A 21,109-nucleotide genomic window follows, 5' to 3' on the forward strand; every position below is an offset into this window, starting at 1 on the left:
TTCCTTCCTTCCTCAGGCAGCTAGACAGCACCCCAGAAACAGTCCAGAACAACCCTTAGTTAACGGAAGAGACTTACTGAAATGTGTATGTTCTGATATTAGCATCCATTTCAAAAATTAAGTTGGGGACTCCATTAGTGCCAGCGTCTAGCTGTCTGGCTATTATTAATGAGGCATGAGAAAGCTACGATATTCAGTCATGGGAACCAAAAAATGACACATTATAGAGAAAGAGCTGAAACTGCAACTAGAAATTTCCAGTTATCAGTAACATTACTGAGTTTTGTTCTCTATGCTATCCAGCCAAACTTAAGTGCTCTGTATGCAGACTCTGGTCATTTGGGCTAAAGATGTGAACAAAAGTGAACAAAACTCACTGGGTAATAGTCATCTATAGTTGTACTAAAATTGTAAACAAGCATAGCTATTTCTAGTTCTCTGTTTCATTATCCAGGCTACAACTGACTTAAAAACTTCACGGGCTGCTTAGCTTGTGCAGGGTGTATATGTATATACACTTGTGCAGAGTGCTGTATATGGCAACCTCTGGGCACAGGCAAAGAGCTCTGGTCTGTCAGCACCTAGCCATGTTTTTAAAAAAATTATATTCAGCTTTGTTAAGGCAGTTCAGTACGAAAAGGAAATTAAAGTCCCAGTTGCTTTTTAATTTGAAATGTGAAGACAGTGGGATCCACTGGAAAAATCCACCTGGAATCTTCCATCTGGTTCAGTGGTGTTGATAATCAAGTCAGACAGATACTGTGCAGGCAAGCTGAAAAAGCTCTGTTTCATCTCATTCTTCCACGGTTGCTCTGATACTCAGCATGTGTCCAATGCCTTTTACAGGTACTCCTTCCAGACTGCACCTATTCCTCCCAAGTCTGATACAAATCTCAAGACTTTGGTATCCAAAGGAGTTTATTCAAGCTGATTTATTTGTTCACCATCCCTAAGGCTTTCACCTCACTTGTACCTTCTGGGCATAGGGAGGCTGGCTGAGGGTATCGTGCTCTCAGGCTTTTGTGTTCTCATGTGAAATATAAAGAGCCAGCAATGTTTGCAAGTGTGAGTGTCATGGTTTGCAGGGGCATGTCTTAGGATGCAGGTCCTAATTCTGGCCACTGGAAAGGTAATAAATTACATGCTGTTAGTGGTTTATGTATTTTTCTATAAATCACACCCACAATTTGTTCTTCTCTTTCCAAGGAACTCTACAACTAAGCCAGTTTGTCTTCATCTGTGGAGATTTTTAATTTTCACCTCAACCATTTTAGAAATTCCAAGTCACAGAACAAAGAAAAAGTTTGTTTTTTCAAAGAAATAAAAGTGTTGGTGAAAACAGCCCTGACAGCTGTACTCCCTGGCTCAGTAAATTAAGACTTTTTACTTGCTCCTTTCAGGGATATGTTTAGTCTAGATACTCTTGATTTATATATCTTTTTTTTGGCTCAGCTGTATTTTCTTATGCAGATTTGCAGTGATTTCATTCAAGCTTATGTTTGCCCAGCATGAGAGAGATATTGAGAAGAATGTGAGTGAATTTAGTCCTTAAAATTTAGCTTCTCTTCTCAGTTTGTTATTTAAGGGACTGCTTAATTTTTAAAGAAATTTGCCCGTCTTGTTTTATAATCCACCTGAAAGTAGCAGGGGTTTGGAAGGCTGCTGGGAAATCATCTTTGTTTCACAGAAGTGGCAGTGCACAGAGGATGCTTCCGGCAAACTTCGAATTCACAAGTGTAAGGTATCTAGTGACATACTTGCCATCAGGAAAAGGACCCGCAGCATTCACTCCCGGGGATACAACAGTAAAGACAAAGACTGCAACTGTGGAGACACTGATTACCGGAACAGCAGGACCCAAAGAAAAAATCAAAGACAGTTCCTGAGAAACCCTAATACGCAAAGTAAGTGTTAATCTGATCTCTTGGACTTTGAGGCAAAGGGCAGAGGGAAATGGCTTATTGGTATACCCTTGCTTTCACCTTTGTGTCTAATGAATGCATCTGTAATTAGCAGGTTCTACATAATTGCCTTGGTAATAACAATAATAATGGTAGTAGTAATAATAAGAATAATAATTGTCCTTTGCGTCACAGTGAGGAATAGTGTTTAGGCTGGTGGTGGTTGCGGTGGTGGTGGTAGTAATGATGATGGAGGTGGTGATGGCAATAGTGGTGGTGGTGGTAGTAGTGATGGTGGTGACAGTGGTGGCGCTAATGCTGCCAGTAGTGGTGGCGGTGGTGGTAGTGATGGCCGTGGTGGTAGCAGCGACGGTGGCGATGACAGCTCCGCGGCACCTGCGGATGAATCGGTACCATTACATGTCAAGATGGCCAGTGCAAGGGATTTCTTACATTGCTAACACTGAACTCACATGCTACTCGGTGATACTCCAAAGACATCTGAGACATGCGCAATGCTGCGGCTGCTTTCGCACTGGAATACTGCTCAGCTGCAACTGTCTGGCGGGGACACGAGTGAGGTAGCAGTGTCCTCTAGTGGACCATGAGCTGAATGGAATGTACAAGCAGGTTTTAGGGCAGGATTTATTTCTGCTAACGATTTCTACAAAATAAGCCTATTTTAAAAAGCCATTATTTTAAATGGAACAAGTATTTTCTTCTATCTGCCCAGTGATGAAGTTCTGCAGCTACAGCAATGCAATCAAACCCGGATTTCAGACTTTGTTCAAGAGCAGGCTGTATTCTCCTGCTTTCTGTATAGAATACTAGACTGGGGAACGAAATAAAGGCTGGTCTTTAAAACAGGAAGACAGTGAAGTGGTATGATAAATGCAAAATTTAAAAGATGCTGCACAGATGTCTATGAAATAAGAAAATAATGTCAATATAATTCCAAATATTTCCTGATTTAAAGCCTCCCTCACTCTGGATGTGAACAGGAATCCCTGGTATTCTTTGTACATTCAACCACAATATTGTCTGTCTTGAGTTGTCTCATTGTTCAGACTAAATGCTGCCTTGATATAATTTTTTCCATTTGTTCAGTATGATCTAAGGAACCTCACAGCATGTACAGGCAGACCTCTGCTGAAAAGTTTGCATGTCACAGACTGACAGGGTGATTGTCACCCTGTGGAATGTTACCCCAAATTATATTTTCAAAGTACCTGTAGTGTACCTTGGAAAGAGGTCTTGGAAAGAGGTGTTCCCAGGGCACCAGCAAGGGGTGAATGAGGATTGCAACTGGGGAAAGTGACTTGGGGGCAGAAGGCAGAGAAAGGATAGAAAATAACTGAAGGAGGCATCAGAAAAAGTCCATTTGTCATACTTGTCTCCTTTACAGCATTCTTACACCTCTTCCCTCCTCCTTCTCCAAATCTACCTTAGCACTCCTCTGAGTAGAGCAGGGAAAGACTCATGATGATGAGACATTGTTAAGGGAATGATGAGTTCGGGCCTCAGTTTTTAGATTATACTTACATAAATTGCTTATATTTTCTACTCTTTTTCTTGATTCATAAATACTATCATCAGAGGCTGTTAAAATGCTGGAAATTGTCCCATCTGATCCTATGAGTCTTTCTACATTATTTTATTAAAGAGTTTAGATGAGAAAGATGCTTTGAAATGAGGGGCTTTCTCTTTAGAAAGATGAATGTCTTGACTGGGAAGCCTTTTTTTCACCTGACAGCAGGCAACCACTGAAACAGTTTAGGACAGGGTGGTTTGAATGGATGAGGATCTCTATTTGCACTTCTAAAAGATTCCTGCAGGAAAGGCTCCGTGTGAGTCTCTCAAAGACACTAACATAAAAACTGCAGTAGAACTGGTGCTACTGGCCAAAGGCAGTACTTTCTTACAGTTTCCATTTTATTCTGCTGCATGAATACTTACTCTTAGGTGACAAAGGTGTAGTCAGCATAGATGTAAAAATGGAAATGCCCTACAACTGATTTTTACAAGCATTTATGTATTTCTAGGGCTCTGAGTATGTTTGATAGACAGAGCATGATTTGGTGTGGTATCAACTGTGGAGTTTATCAGCTTGATTTGCAACAAGTACATTTAGCAAAAGAAGTAGAAAGTGTAAGGTCTTCCAGACTGAACCCAGACACAGGTATTATTGTATATAACATCAAAACCCCCTCAGAGTTAATTGTTTTAGTTAATCTGACTCACATAGTAACTAAAAGAGCTGTAACCCTACTAAGCTCAGAGCTTTCAATGGGTAAAAGTGACCTAATAAATCTCACTGTAGCTTTATAGTGCAGCAAGTTTTTGGTGATCTCTGACTTGTGCACATAAATATGAATGATGTGCCTGTCAAAGTATATGTATGTATATATATATACTGATATATGATGGATTCTTGCCCTTTTAGTGCCTATATTTAAAAAGAAAAAAGTGTTATCCTTTAAAAAACTCAGTTTTATTCTAAAGCAAAATTCAAACATGTCATGTGCCAATTTACAGGTGGTGACTTTGTTTCACGGTACTGAATGGTTTCATTATCTAAAGTGGTTTCTAATCCTGTGGTCTCTGATTTTTTGAGTCTTTTTCTAGACATCTGATTTCTGAGATACTGATTGTATTTGGAGATACAGATGCTTACTGTGGCATAAGGTCAAACTAGCTTGAAACACAAACCTTGAAGCAATCAAAATTTCATGCTACTCATGAAAGCGAGGGCTCTAATGTGTCAAAAAATCATTAAATAAGTTTCTGTAAAGACACAAACCCACCTCACCGCCACTGCTTTTACTGCAAAACATTCATGCTGTTTGGAATATGTTTTGTGTTCATGGCATAGGTCATGTAGATATATATATGCAACATATGGGAATGTTTCTTTCTTCTGCTTCAGAATACAAACCCCGATTTGTTCACACTCGCCAAACCCGGTCCTTGTCTGTGGAATTTGAAGGTGAAATCTATGATATAAATCTGGAAGAGGAAGAACTGCAAGTGTTAAAGACCAAAAGTATCACCAAGCGTCACAATGCTGAAAATGAGGGAGAAGCAGAGGAAACTGATGGTGCTGCTGGTGACTCAATGATCGCTGATGGTGCTGATGTTATAGGTCAACCCAACTCTGTCAGAGTGACGCACAAGTATGATTGCTTTTCTGTGTTTTTATTTTTCTTAAAATGAAAAAAATTAAATTTCTATTTGTTTTCTCTCAAATTTTAATGATTTTATAGTTACAATGTTTCGGAACTTAAAAACGTCATTGTAGATTTTAGATAAACCTGGGTTGTATTTGTTAGTAGGTGGAATCGTTTAAGTTTAGCATGTGTGTTTTAAAGGAAGACATTTAGTTTGGGTCTAATTGCTGAGGAGGAGTAGGCATATCCAGAGGGAGATTCATCCTCCAAATCGAAATATGCATCTTATGATAGATTAATCACTCTGTGAAGCTGACACTCCTGCTGTTCTTTATAAAGAAGCCTAGGCTACCAGCTTAGCAGAGAAGCCTAAATTTGAGATGACTGAAATCCCACTCTAGACGAGGAAAGCTTAGATCTGTTACATCATCTTTCTTAATGCTTAGTTGTTTGCAGCCACTAACTAGCTGAAATACAGTAGACCTGTTTATCCCTGAAAAGACCCACAATGATTTTAGTTTTCTGAGGAAGTTACTATTGCTCCAGAAAGTGTTTTGACTTTTACTGAGTACAGTATTGCTTTCAGAATTCTTTGAGTGAAAAAAAACACATAATGGGATAACATGCAGAGAGATAAACATCTACATCTTCCTTTCTGTTCTTCTCAAAAATTGCAAGAAGGGTTCTGATGAAGCAGGACCCAAGAAAGGTTGTGCCTGTAAAATTGGAATATTTCCACAATTAAGCAATTTCTGTTTGTCAGCATGATAAGTTTGGAACCCCAGCCTGCAATCTGTTGGATTTGCCATCTCAGTCCATCTCCTTGATCTTGCACCTGTGTGTTTTTCTGTTGGTAGAGCTGTTGTTTTCAAACACACATATGAATATTTCTGAACACTTTTTAACTTGAGTGTTCTATTGGTGTTTTTTAAGCCATTTGTTTGAACTTTTTGCTCTAACTTTGATTTTTATTAATCTTTATTGATTATATTGATCTTCAGTCCACTGAATCTATGTTTTTTTCTTGACTATTTTGTGTAGCTGGAAGATGGGTCACATTCATGTGGCAAGAGAAGTATATTTCTCAGAAGCTGGTGATTAAATAAGCAATGGCACATTTGGTTAACAAGAAGCTTTAACTTCTGAACAGGTTTTTATGTCAGTTTCAATTTAATCTCTAATTGAATAAAGAATCTCCAAGATGGTATTGCCATTGCATTTTTGCTTAGCAGGCACAGAGCATCTGTCATGGTTGAGGATTTTTTTTAATTATTAATTTGCAGAGAAAACAGATTGAAGCAATTATTAATATTGTTAAGTCAACAGGAGAAGAGTTTATTTATTTCTTAACATAATATCACAAAGAATTGGTTAGGAATGCTGGAAGAAAAAAGAAATGGGTAGGCAACTGAGAAAGCACTGACCTTTTTCCTATTTCTTAAACTCATGGCTACAGATGTTTTATTCTTCCAAATGACACTATTCACTGTGAGAGGGAGCTGTACCAATCTGCCAGAGCCTGGAAGGACCACAAGGCTTACATTGATAAGGAGGTAAGAGGTATTTTAAAATCTGAGTGAAGCCTTTGCACTGCTACCTGTCTGAAAAAGAATTCTGACTCAGAAATATTTTCTTCAGATTGAAGCTCTCCAAGACAAAATTAAGAATTTGAGGGAAGTTAGAGGACACCTGAAAAGAAGAAAACCAGACGAATGTGATTGTAGTAAACAGAGGTAAGGGAGACGGCTTTCAACACCGAAAGCTATGCTGATTGGTAAGGCTTACACATTTTCTAAGTTTTTTGAGATAGAAAAGAACATAAGCTTTATCGATATTTATAACAACTGTAGCTACTAATTTTAGTTAGATCCTTTGAAAAGTAGGAGTTACTGTGAATTAAAAGAAACATTAACATTTTCAGATTAAATATGTTTGCATTTTACTGACGTATTTGAATCCAGCTGTAGTTTTGCTATAATTTAGCATACAATCACTCACACATTCTTTAAATGAAGTAAAAATCATTCTGTGTATTTCTTTAAGAAAATGTTATAGATGGAATATTTCTGGTTTGGTTTTATGTTGAAAATGATTTCCTGACTTGATAATTCCTAATAATTTTCTCTGTAGTTATTACAACAAAGAGAAAGGAGTAAAGGCCCAAGAGAAACTCAAGAGCCATCTTCATCCCTTCAAGTAAGCTTGTTATTAACCTCTCACCCTCTCAGCTGGCTTTTTGGTGACCAGAGAAATACATCTGGGAGAGGGTTGTTTAGGTTTTTTTTATGGATAGGGGAAGGGAAGAGAGGAGGGAAATAAAAGGTTACATATAGCAAGCACTCACAAGAAACCCTCATTAGTTTTGGACAGACTTGTGAAAGTTTATGGATAATATTTATGCATTATTTCTCATGCTTACTGAAGAGAATGCCTTGTCATAACAGCTGGGGTGGAAGCTGAACTAGAAGAAGGGCATATTCTCATCAGTCCACCTTTAAAAAAGACAAAGATGTAAAAACTGCTAGTGCTGTTGTTAGCCAAATAGAGACTGTTCTCTGTCAGCATGCCCAACTTTCTCTATAAACAGAGAAGCAGCACAGGAAGTGGATGGCAAACTGCAACTGTTCAAAGAGAACCGGAGAAGGAAGAAGGAAAGGAAGGGGAAAAGGCGCCAGAAGAAAGGAGATGAGTGTAGCCTTCCTGGACTGACGTGTTTTACCCACGACAACAACCACTGGCAAACAGCACCATTCTGGAACTGTAAGTCTCATGTCCACATGCAGATGTGGTCTAGGTTATCCTCTGCTATGTAACATGTTTCTGCTTCATGCAGTCAGAGCATTTTTCACTGAAAATTAATAATGTGTTTCTTTAATTTATAGTGGGCTCTTTCTGTGCTTGCACAAGCTCGAACAACAACACTTACTGGTGTCTCCGAACAGTTAATGACACCCACAACTTTCTATTTTGTGAGTTTGTGACTGGCTTCTTGGAGTATTTTGATATGAACACTGATCCATATCAGGTAAACCCTTTCCCTGTTACAAAATGTTGCTTCACCAGACTCCTGTATGGGTTGGTGGGGTTTTTTTTCTGTTAACACGCATTTTTTATTTCCATTTCTCTATCTCTCAGCTGACAAATACAGTACACACAGTGGAAAGAGGCATTTTGAATCAACTACACATACAGCTAATGGAACTGCGAAGTTGTCAAGGTTATAAGCAGTGCAATCCAAGGCCAAAGGGACTTGATACAGGTACAAGAAAAATAAAAGTGTTTATTTCTATTTTATTCAGATATTTATTTTTATCTGCTTAAATACTAATGAAATCCATGAAGTGTCACTCTCCTAAGTGTTGCTTTGAATAGTTTGGGATGATCCACATACAACTTCCTGCACAGCTGCATGACTAGGAAGCTTCTTTGCAAGTTGGCACAGGTTATTCTAGACAGGTATTGATAGCAAAAACATTTGACAGAACTGCTGCAGAAAGTTGATCATGTTATTTTAGCTTATTGATAACAAGCATATACAGGTCTTCACAATCATAACTTTTCTCTCTTGCAGGGTTTATTTGGTTAGGTTTTGCCTCCCAGTAGCAGGTGAGGTACTAAGTCCTGTAAACATCCCAATTGCTGTCTGCCTATATGAACAATTTCAGGAAGCTCTGCAACACAATTGAGACTTAACATTGCAAACTTCTCAACAGCAGTAGTCTCCTCCATTTTTGAGGAAAGCAATATTTCTTTACAAGAGACTCTGAATATGAAAATAGCTGGCATTATATTTCATGACTCTGGAATTCACTACACTTGAATTTGGTTAATTGAATATTGTGGGGTTTTTTTACAGGAACATTCCCTTCTACATCATTTATGGTGTTGCACCTTTGTATCTCTTTCTTCAGCTACAAATGTTTCACTTTTTTACAATATCTAATTGTTTGGGGGGTTTATTATTTTGGAAAAACTGTGGTTTTTCAGTTCTTTTATAAAAGACTTCCAGGAAATCTTTGTTGGACTACAGCTCTGTCTTTATTTAACACAGTACATTTCTTTTTAGGAATTAGATGCTGTGCATGGAAAACTACATTGTGAATGGTTTTACAAGTTCTAAACACTAACAAAAGTTACTCTTGTATTTTCCTATATCAGGAAATAAAGATGGAGGAAGCTATGATCCACACAGGTATCCACACTTTTTTATTCTCAGCAGCTTCTTTCCAAATAATTGCATGACTCCAGTTCATTTCAACTAATGTCTGTATCCTGCCATGTTGCACACAGTGTAGCTTTTGATGCATGCATTTTCTAACTACTTTACACTGAACCTGGCCATTTATATTTTTAGCCATACCATTCTGCATTTAACGTAGCTCATTGTCATAGCAAGACTTCATACAGCTCGTACTTCATGCCTATATTCCTTAGATGTTTACCTGGGGAAAATTACACAAAAAGTATCACCTCTTTTGGGTTGTTTTCCTGTTATTGGGTTGGGAGTTTTTTCTGCTTTTATTTAGGAAGCCTGTATAGCTGCTTTTTAAACATAAACCAAATGTGCTTAAAAAACTTTCTGAGGTATATGTATCCAAAGAGCCTAATGAGACCTATGAAATGAAGTAAAATCTTACTACTGGCTTTAGGATGCTGTTTTAAACAAAAGCAAAGCTCAGTATGAGCAGCATGTGCTTAGAAACCAGCAGGAGATCGTACAATATAAGTGCAGCAGAAAGAAGAGGTTCCTTTTGGCTGGGGGTGTTACTTTCAGACCAGATCACACAAGCATGAAACAAAATTTCTTTTAAAAGTTGTAGTATGTGAACTGAGGAAGGGCACCACGTGAGGGTTTTTTTATGCCTAATGCTTGAACCTAAGGAATACATGAAAGACTGCTGTTTGCAAGTATATTTATCTGTTTGCAGCTATATCATACCTACATGTTTATCATGCAGAGCCCAGTTTCTCCTGGTGGAGGAACCAGTCAATCATAAAGCAAAAGCCTGAAGAAACTGAAAAAACTCAGTTTTTAACAGGACTGGGCTTGATTTTCATTGCGCAACACCTGTGCTCATGATGAAAAACAGATTAAAGTTTGTTGTGTCATATTTAGACTTGATGCCTTTTCACAGTACATTAAGTTTATACATTTTCATCTCTATTCACTTTGGTGGAGTAGCTTCTGGTATACAGTGTTTACCTGAGAAGTAGACTGGCTCCAGGGAGTATACAAGTCTGCATAAACCTTTTTTTCACAGGGTCTACTGAATAGAACCTTGTCATTAACTCTCAGCAGTCAGTGAACAATTAAGATAATGTATTTCAATGTTTTACAGATCTCCAATTTAAGCAGCTAATTTTCCCTTGCAGCCAATTTTGTATTTTCTCACTTCAGTAGTTTTAGGATGTAGGAAAATGATGTTTTTGTTTGGATATATCCCAGTTGTTTGCATTGCTTGTTTCAGCCTGGTGGGGATTGGTTACTACAATGATAGAAAGTAATCCCTGTAATTATGCTTTTAAGTCTTTCATTAGAAGATGTCTTTGTAAGTATTCCTCATTTTAACTACGGATCTAACAGAAATGGCGTTTTTGAACTGTAGAATTGCATTAAACAGTAGAACACACAGGATTAATCCTTAATTATCTCTTTTTACAATGTTTAGCAGTGGAAACATTTTAACTTCTGATACCAAGTCAATAAATATTGTGCTACTGGGATAATTAGCAGGTATAGTATAACAGAAGTGATACTGCTCTGTGCCATTGCAATATACACCCAGTTTCTCAATATATACAGATTTCTAGGTTCAGCATTTTGGTTCAAGCACCATCTTTGTGGAAACTGGTTTTCTTTTCTAAAACAAGCAAAAGAAAATTAAATGAACAAACACAATTTATCAGGAACCATCAAAATGATCTCTTTTCTTGATGCCTGCAGAGAAACCAGTGAAATAAGAAAGAAAAAGCCCTATGCTGCTAAGTCATTGAACTACCCTCAGGCTTCCTTCAGATCATATGGTTTCTTCACTCAGACTTGTTCCATTTAAAATGCTCTGCATTAGTACGGCGCAAACTGTTTCAAGTACGCTGGTGGGACGAGAAGCCTGTATGGAAACAGCCAGTATAGTGCTTTTGGCTTAACATACAGGGAGAAGGCTTCAGCGGGGAAGAGCTGGTGTCATCCATGCCCTTTAATGGACAGATGTCTCTCCAGACATGGCTGGCAGCAGGATGTGGGAATTGCACACTACTCCCTGCTCTCCTGCTAGTCTGAGGTTTTTCAAAACCACCAAGGAGATGATTGTACCTACTTGTCTTTAGTCTCAGTGGAGATATATCCAAATCTCTTACTAGCTTTGAGACAACACAGATGCGGATGACGTCATGGGACTCCAGAGTATGATAACTGGAGAGTGAAGCTTAGCTACTGCTTGATTTTTAAAGAATCTGAGGAAATTTTGCTGTGAACAGATAGCAACAACTTCTCTCTTTTGGGTCTAACTAAGGAATTCCAAAATGCTAATCAAGGAAGCCACTGCCACGCTGTTACTCACATGCACTCATCTGCACTTTCCTGTTTCACATCTGTTTCTAATGAGATTTCTTACAGGGAAAAAACCTTTCTTTCCTCTCTCCTTCCCCCCTGTATACTTTAATTTCAGTGGGAAACTTTCATGCTTACTGCTAAGCCATGGAATTAAGCTGTGAGGCAACTTGCTGACCCAACCAACTTACAGTCAGGCCTAGGATCTTAAGATTTTTTTCGTATTTGTTTAACATGTATGAATACAAGTTAACTCTGTCCCATGTGTTTAAACAAGTTCTTCTGCTTGACATGAAGATCATGGAAACAATTTCCAGTGCCTTCCCAGCTGTAAAGACCCCTGAGAGTGCAGAAACAATGCCAGAATTAGAGAGTAAAAAATAGATCCAGCATGAAGGACCATGTAGCTCCGACTCAGTCTTTGAGCTATTTCGTAGGAATACAACTAACTCCTTGCTGATCTTATTTCTCTGTAGCACAGCCCCATTGCCCGTCTGCTAAGGCTGCTGAGAAACCCTGATCTTCGCTGCTCCCCAGACTTCCCCACTGCCCACCCTGCCACCCCTGCACCCCAGCTTGCTCAGCTCAACCCTCTGTCCCACTGCCTGGAACAGGCAGAAAAGGTTCCTCTGGGCCCAAAGGCATCTTTCTAACTCCTGCTTTGCCCCCCACTGCCATGATCCATCCCCAAGCCTGTTACTGGTCAAATGGCAGCACTCCTTTTTCAGTTTCTGCCATCACATGCTAAACCACTTTTGCCACTGACTGTTGCTACAGCAGTTTGTATTCCTATACAGGATCTGATTTGGCAAAGGAAAAAAAAATATGAAACCATCAGTACAAATAATAACAGAGCAGAATTTAAACATTGTTGCATTTGCAGTGTGGTTAATATCTTACAGGGTTTGGTGACTCAGTTCCTGAAAAATGCATCCCTTCCTATGATGTTTTCTAGGGCCCTTTATACCTCTAAGCGCTGGAACAGTAAAACTTCTTCCGTGAAACCTCTGCACGATTTAATTATTTTTTATTTCAGGAAACAAATTATCTATAAGTCAACTTAAAAGATGGCTCTTATGTGGCCATGCCATGATTTTGTTTCTCTTGTCTACCTCAGGAAAAGAAAGAAGGAAAATGCTCTGTCGCAGCTGTTCTACTAAATCCAAAAAGCATGCATTGCTTCCTGTAACAGGAAGATTGCCAAGTGTTTGCAAAAGATATATGTATTTATAGAACTTGCTTTAAAAAATAAGATATTTAAATTTTATGTTTTAAAGTATTTACAGCTGTTTTATTAAGTGAAAAAAATATCAAGTAAAAGCAGAGATTCAGGTGCTTCCAAGTAAGAACAGTGATCTGCCTTTGGTGGGAGAAAATCTGAAGTTTTTTTCTGACCATAATGGTATTTTTCTGACTTCCCGTATGATGGACTAATAGTGGAGAAATTCTTTTTATTGTGAAACCCTAAGCAAGTAAGGAAGCAAAGAATATAAGCTGTAATAGAAAACATTGTATCTTCTGTTTTACTTGAATAATGAGAAAGGGCAAGTTGAAATACAAACAAATTAATAGAGATGCCACTGTAGGAATGGAGGACTCAATATAGATAAATATTTGTGCTCAGTTCAGTCTGTTTGACTATAGGCACTTCAGCTTCCAAGGTAATTGCTATCAGCCTACCTGCCTGTACGTTTTCCAGAAAGAATGCAAGTCATTTCAGTGGACTGATTAATAAATATTGCCTACAACATCTTTTGTAAGGACAAGTTGGCCACTTCCCCTGACAGGCTTTTGCATTACCTGATTAGTTTTAACTTGTAGTCCACTTTGTTGATAAAATCTTTGGACTGAACACAGTCTGCACAGTGATTTAAATGAAATAGTGGTGTTCAGTGTTACTTGTCAAGATAAAATGGGCTTTACACTACAGCTGGTAAACTGAGCCATTGTAGTCACTGTAGTGACTTCAAAAATCTTTTGGAAAAGAATTTGCTTCATGTCTCTGCTTTTCCTGGCTGTGATCACTATAAAATGCAGATACTTATAGACTTGTATCTGTGCCCTTCATTCAGACTTATTATGTGATAAAGCTGTTAGATGTTTTCTTTGAAAGCTTTTTTATAAAAAAACCCCAGCTAACCAACCAACCCCAACCAAAATCTTTAGAAGATTCTATCTGTATGTATATTTTAACACTATTTTACAGAGTTGTGCAGTGCTAAAAGTTAATTCACAACACATTTTTTACAGCTTTTATTTCTCCTAATTGCTCGATGTAAATTAAAATGAATGTTTACAAAGTAAATAAAAGCCTACCTTCACCTATAATTTATTAAATAAAATGTGGCTGGTTGTTTTGTAGATGTATGTTTCAAGCTACCCAGAAACCAGATTCCTGTGGGCATTGTTGAAGTTCAGGTTACTAACGGCTTTCAGAATTAGTCCCATTTTTCATACTTAACCATAATTCAGTTATTGCACATTTTGGTTAAGTGTTCAGGAAAGGCGAATGGATTATTCACATATTGAAGCAACTTTCCTGCCTTGAAATATCAGAGCACTTTTCTCTGAATGTCATCACAAAGGTCCATTAGACCAGGTTTTGTTCCTTTTTACTCAGTCCAAAGATGCAGCAGAAGACAGGGAGTTTCTTGCTGTGTGTTTAGCAGAAGCTACAAACACACCTGAGGCCAGAACCATTAATCTGATGCAGAAGACATGGAGCATTGTACATTTTGAGCTAGTTACAGTATGAATAGTGATACTTTTGAGCAAGTTGGAGTAGAAACACATGTGGAAGTTTTCCTTGCACTTTTAAGCTGGTGTTCACCTTTAAGCTTTATTCCTTCTTTCAACAGAGGACAATTATGGGATGGATGGGAAGGCTAACCTGCCCAGTTTCACTGGCAACATCAACTGGCAAGGACTGGAAGACTTGTACAGTGTGAATGAAAGTGTATATGAATACAGATACAACTATAGACTTAGTCTTGCTGACTGGACTAATTACTTGAAGGATGTAGATAGAATGTTTGCACTGCTGAACAGTTACTACCAGCAAAATAAAACAGACAGGGCTAACACTGCTCGAACCAATGAGGATGGGGATGAATCATCCACTCCATCTACCTCGGTGGAAATGACTTCTGCTGAAGAATCGAGCGGCCTGCCTGCAGAAGAGTTGCAGCTTATTGTGCCAACAGACTTTGCAGCCTTCACTTCGAGCACAGTGGATGTAAGTCAGGAGAGGAAACTTGAATTAAACAATGATATTCCTGAGAAAAGTCGTTTGAATGACGCACACTGGAGAAATAATCATCAAGCTGAAAAATGGATGGAGGATAAAAAATCAGACCGTTTTGATATGGATTTCAGTGGAAATGGTTTGATAGAGTTGGAGTCCCGGCATAGCTTCATTCTACAACCCATCAGCATTCCTCAAAAAGACACTCATCAGGACAGTGATGCTGTGGAAGATATATTTGAAGATCAAATGTATCTCCCCATAAGGTCCGATGAACCCCTCATTCATCAGGCTGTAAATGTATCCATTAGGGATTCATCTGTCGGTACCCAGAAAACAAGAACTTCCTTAAAAAAAACAGAACAGAGTCTTGCAGGGGAAACTTCACAAATCCTAAATGTAGAAGGCAGTGCCTCTGCTCCACTTTCCTTGGATTAGATCAAATTGTAAACCATTAAATAAGTTCTCCCTTTTCTTATTAGCAAACTAATAAAGGTAATCATGACAACTGACATTCCAGGTTTATTGTAGATACATTTTGCAGCTAAATTGAGCCCAGTTCAGTATTTGTCTGTGTGCATTTATTTTTATTCAACACACACATACTCACAGTAATTCTCCCCAATGGGAAGCAAGATTTCCAGTATTTATTAAAAGAAACAGTGTTAATGTTCAAAGGCAATAGCACATTCTCCAAAGGCTAAAAGTTACTTCTATGAAGAGGATGTTCAAGCTACTTTATTCCCAAATGTTCCCACCATGAATGAGTGTTTCAGTCTACCCAGTCTCTCTGCATAATGTCTTTTTCATAAGTTATTTTAACCACTGGAAATTCCTAATGTCATGCTTTTAAGTAAAATGCACTTTTAAAATCTGTATGCCATACCATTTATGAATCTAATACCTTATGTGTTAGTTTGCTCATTCTCTCGTGTAATTGGGAAATCAATAAATAGGTTGACAAGAAGAAGGCAAACAGCATGGATTGAAGAAAAAGATGCTTTGAATATTATTTTAGCAAAAGTATTGCATGTTTTTGTTACTTTAATTAAATTTACTCTCAGAAAGGTATGGCTAATGATTGTTTAACTGTAGAAGGATTTGTTTAAATTTGATTGTTTCCCTCTATGTTGATATTGTCAGTATTAAAAATCTATGAGGTTTTTTGACTTTTTTTTTTCTGATACTGGTAAAAAGGTTTACATCAATACATATATGTTTTTGTCACCACATTTGATTTTTATTATCCTGAACAATATCTTGAAAGCATTATCATCATTTTTGAGGCTTAAATTCTTTTTCTTTTCAACAGGTATTAAAGGGAATGATAAAATCATGTTAGATTTACATTATTTTAGATAAAAAAGGCACATGAGAAAAGAAAATAGTAGTTTAGATGATTTTTGTTGTTGTATTCTAAATTTTTCTTCAACTTTACCAAACATTAAATTTTATAAAGTATATACGAAAATGACTGAAAATCTGTATTAATCGAAACTTAGCATCTTCCCTTGCTTCTTTATGAATTTCTAAATAATTAGCACAACAACAACAAAAGAGAATTACCTCAAACAGATGTAATTCCATAGTGTCAGATTCATGGGTGTGTTTCCTATCTGTTTCATGTTATTTAGTGTAGTGAGTATTTTTTGGCTGTTGCCAGCACTCCAGATTAAACTTACATTCATCGCATTGTATTTTAAGTTGAAACTTTTTAAAAAGGAGATTCTTTTGGTAGGATTTTAATAATTTTAAGAAGCAGTCTTTTTGATGGACTCTGTAAATATGTTAAAATTACTAGCTCTTTGTCTGATGTATGTGTCACGGGCTGATTGATAGAAAACGTATTTATGGTCATGAATGATGCTATTTGTACATAGGTTTTAAGTTACTAGGATACAGACTGTGTTTTTAAATCTTGTATAATATTTCTGTGATACTTTTATAGTACAATTCTGGCTTCAGGAAAGTCTAGAAGCAATATTTCTTGAAATAAAAAGTGTTTTACTTTACCTGCTTCAGAGCAGTCCAGGTGATCCAGTTTTCCTCCTAATTGAGATTCATTTTAAAAATATGTTGAGTTTCAGTTTTAAGAATCCATCCACATTTAAAGCAATGGGTAACGAAATAACACACTACATTCTGTTACTTATAAATTATTCCTGAGGATGTGAATAATACATACTTTTTGTGTAAGACATGCTGTGATTTTTTTTTTAAATCCCCAGTTCACCGAGTCCTTTCTTCCTTGAAGTCAATGCACCGAGCTGCACAAACTGCAGTTCCCACAAGTAAAGTTACCCTGTGCCACCTTTCCCTCCTCCCTGCAGTGCTCTCCCTGTGACAGCAAAGCACAGCAGACCAGACTCGCAGGGTTTAACAAGGGTGGACCACAGCCCTCTAGTCAGTAGGAGTGTCTCCTTGTGCAAGAGTCATAACAAAAGGGAACTTAGGTTTCAAGGTAGACTGTCTCTTACTTGTGCTCTGTATTTGCTCCATGGCCTATGAGTAAGAGTAGCTTAATAGCTAAAATCAGCCTCTGAAGCTATGCTTTGTGAACTCTTTTTTCTTCTACACAGTCCTTGGACACTGGTGCTCCTGCAGAGATGAAGTTACAGGTGATGTTTGTTGGAATCAGGAAAGGGGATCAACTTAAGTGTGCAAAAAGTAGTTGTTGCAATGCCAGACAGACCCCTGAGAGATGCCTACCTCTGGAAAGCACACTGGCAAACACAGGATGCATAACAAAGCAGTATGTAGAGCAGGCTGAGCCAGCAAGTTTGGGAGGACTTCAAGGACAAAGGCAAGTTGAAGCAAGGTCCCATACAATTACCTCTCATACCTTTGTGCAGGGAGTTCTCCAGCACCAACGATGTGCCCCCAATTAAAAGTGCACTTTGAAAGCAAGATGCTTTCTTCTCTTTTAATGCTTGGTTAGAGATAAGGGAATTGTGCAATAGTGTGGTCGGCCCATTCATCCTACTTGTCCTTCCTCCTTACATGAGAGCTTCAAGTACTCGCTCAGGAAATGGAAGAGATCACATCTTCCTCATGTTGAAAATGATCAACCTTCCTTCTTCCAGGACAGTGCCCAGTCTTCTAGACTATCAGAAGCTTAGTGTCCTATCTATCTATCTTCTAAACCAGGTGGGAGCCTTTTTTAAGCTTTCTTACGGAAATATAGAGGGGGGAAAAATACAAGAGAGACTTATTCTACAGCTAAGAGGTACAGGGACCAATGAGCTCTGCACTTTGCTCTCTGGAAACATGCACCAAATATAAAACCAGACCAAATTAAAGAAGCCAAAAGCTGTCATATCCTTAAGTAGATGTCCTAAGCAGTGAGTTGCTATCCTAATGCATTTTGGATTTCTTTCTGTACAGTACTTGTCTTGTAGCTAAGGCATTTGAGTCCATGTGCAGCACATGCTGATTGTCAGTCTCTTCCAGGCACTAGGCAGTTGCAGGCTCAGGAAGAAAACAAATGCCTAAATCTGACTTTATAGGCAAATGCTCCTCACAGGAAGCAAGCAGAGGGCAGGGAGCAAGAATAGTGGCAGGTGTGTCTATTCTGAAAAGCAGTACACAGTTACATTCTAAAGAGGGCCTGGAGCTGGAATGGAGTAACATTAAGGCTTGCACATCTTTGGGTGGTGTCGTTGTTATGTAAATGTTTCTTCTGGGGTTTAAAATAAAGCAGCAAGTACTGTCCTTACACCCTTGGACTGTGTGAGACATTTTCTGAGACCTACCAACTGAAAGCCCTCAAGAAAAGCCCTCAAAGATAGGCAATGTTTCATTTCCAGAACTTCAGACATGACTTAGTGGTCTTACGGGTGTTAATCACACAAACAGAAACCAAAACAAAAAGCCTCACACGTTTGGATCACAGCATCAGTCTGGAGTTCAGCCACCTCTAGGTTTATGTGGCAGTCGATTGAAGGGTTTTTTCAGAGTGCAGGTCTGAGCATAGACCGCCTCCACTGTCCCCACCAAAATCCCTTTAAATGCCTGCAGCTGTCTACATTGGAAGTCATGCAAGCAGTGCAGGAGAGCATTTGTGTGTAAACCAGTGATGGCTGAGAAGGCAATAGCTGCAACAGCCCTGTTCAGGGAGGATCTGCTCAGGAATAGTCTTGAGGCCTGAGCACCCATGGGTGGCTGGTGCCCAGTGGGTGTTACGCTGTAATAAACCATCCCTTTTTGGTTTCAGCAAAAGCCAATACAGTTTGTGTGCTTTGACACCATTTTTCAATGAGAACCAATGTGCAGTAAGTGGGGTACAAGTCACAGAGTCACTTCAAAAACATAATGAACCACCTGAAGGGACACAATCACAGCCTGAGCCCCCTTGGAGCTGCCCTGGGCAATTTTACTCCTGCTCAGGCAGCAGATGTCAGTGCAGAGCAACACAACAGTGCCTCTCCTTGACTCTGTACTACCCTGCTGTTCTTCCAGCCCCTGCCAAGGCAGCTCATGTATTCAGTTTTCAAATAGCAATGATACCCGTGATGTGCTAGAACTATACTGATGATAATTTCATCCACAGCACATTCCTTGGTTTAACAGTTCTAGTCTTGGACACAAGTGACATTCAGGGGGATCTGCAAGATTCTTTTTTGTGTGCTTATATGTATTGGAAATTTAAACTGTTAAGACTTACTTTGAAGTCCGAGAGGATCTGGACCACATGGATTTCTCTACCATTCATGAAAACAGTAACTCCTCCCTCGTCACATACATTGGCTGAAGCTGTGCTGCTGGCTGAGGGCTTGATTCTGGTAGGTGCTGTGCACCACCACAGTTTTTGCCTATATTCTAAAACCAAATGCACTCAGATACCTCCAAAAGGCAAGCCATGTCCTGAATCAATGCGAATTCAGCTTCCCTGTGGCAGCAAAGTTTTGTTTGGTCATTACAGGGGTGTGGGGGCTCGTAATACTCACAGTACACCAAGAGGTGAGAAAATTTCGTAGAAACAAGCCACAGCTCATCCAGCCGTGATGAGCACAGCAGGTCAAAACACTTTGAGTATAAAGGCTCAGTAATGAAACATGTCTAGAAAGACACTTTCAACTTCAATCTGCTGTTCTTTTGATCTTGAAAGACACGGCTGCCTTGGGACAGAATTTCCGTCCATGGATACACCTATACTTTTAAATTAAAGTGAGTCCAGAGAGTAGGAAACCTAGGTATAACACTTACCCACAAACCACATGGAGGTAGTTTGTTGGTGTGGTCCAAATCAGAGCCCAGGAGTGAACTAAGCACTTAGCAGTGTGGACATTCAGAGTCCAGTCCTTGGATTCATGTCCTGTCGCTCTTCTACTGAGTAGCACAGATGCACATGGACTTGTACCTTATGTATTTTTTCTAACTGTCAATATCTATTTTAAACAAATCCGTATTTTTTAGCATATAACTAGTATCAATCAAATTTAGTGCTAGAGGAAAGAGGAAAAAGGTGAAATTTTACAGTTTATTTCTGCACTACCAGTACTTAGTTGGGATTCAGTGGTCACTGAATTCAGTGGTAAGGTTTGGTTTTGTGTGACGACTCATTAAAAGACCAAATACTTCATCACCTGATCCAGAATGATTGCACTGCTACCAACGTACCTTTTTTGCTGCTTGCTTTTTTTGGTCAGAAATAAAACACGCATGATACGCTATTTTTTTATTTCCAAATATCAAGTATTCAAGAGTTTGTTTTGTAAACACATGTTTACAACAGCTGTTGACAACAGATTTCATTAAATGATGTGTTACACAGCTTTAAAATTATTCTAAGCTCTGCCGAGAAATAAATACCAATTTAAAAAAACCCCATACAGGAGCCTGAAGTATGCAAAACAAACCGCATAAACCAATTAGTCTCTTTTTACCACAGCACAGCACCCACACACTCATACGGTCAGACATACTCTACAAATTTCCTTAATACTCTACACATTTGCTTAATAATGAGTTTTTGAAAAACTAAACAGTTACAGGCAGTGTGCCCACTCCATGCTCCTAACATACTACCCAGACCTTTGCTGTTCTGCTTAAATCACTTGGTAGAAGTATGCACTGCAGCCAAGGGCAAAACTCCAGTTTGCTCAACTGGGAAAAAGAGCAGTTTCTTCTTGGAGAAAACCCTTCACTCAACCATGGATCTCACTGACTCCAAATTAACTCTTTTTTTTTGTACTAAAACTCAGTTCCAGACGATTTTGTGAATGTTTTGTTTTGTTTTGAAATTACC

General features: G+C 38.6%; 1 protein-coding gene across 6 annotated transcripts in view; it reads left to right on the forward strand.

The window, feature by feature from the left end:
* SULF1 (sulfatase 1) overlaps positions 1-15,300 on the forward strand; it is a gene marked incomplete at both ends in the record, with an annotated part of 61,690 nt that extends 46,390 nt beyond the window's left edge. For 4 of the 6 annotated variants that reach the window (XM_080610896.1, XM_080610897.1, XM_080610898.1 and 1 more), the window contains 10 exons: positions 1,688-1,904; positions 4,828-5,074; positions 6,525-6,621; positions 6,707-6,801; positions 7,199-7,264; positions 7,656-7,828; positions 7,951-8,093; positions 8,204-8,327; positions 9,227-9,260; positions 14,477-14,507. In XM_080610896.1, coding sequence (XP_080467022.1) covers positions 1,688-1,904; positions 4,828-5,074; positions 6,525-6,621; positions 6,707-6,801; positions 7,199-7,264; positions 7,656-7,828; positions 7,951-8,093; positions 8,204-8,327; positions 9,227-9,260; positions 14,477-14,507 — 1,227 coding nt within the window. Of the gene's footprint in view, positions 1-1,687; positions 1,905-4,827; positions 5,075-6,524; positions 6,622-6,706; positions 6,802-7,198; positions 7,265-7,655; positions 7,829-7,950; positions 8,094-8,203; positions 8,328-9,226; positions 9,331-14,476 lie in introns of those variants that run through there. The other 2 variants (XM_080610894.1, XM_080610895.1) reach the window with 2 other exon arrangements.
* Between the last annotated feature and the right edge of the window lie 5,809 nt (positions 15,301-21,109).

The sequence above is a fragment of the Psittacula echo genome (assembly GCF_963264785.1).
Source record: "Psittacula echo genome assembly, chromosome: 2".
NCBI lineage: Eukaryota > Metazoa > Chordata > Aves > Psittaciformes > Psittacidae > Psittacula > Psittacula echo.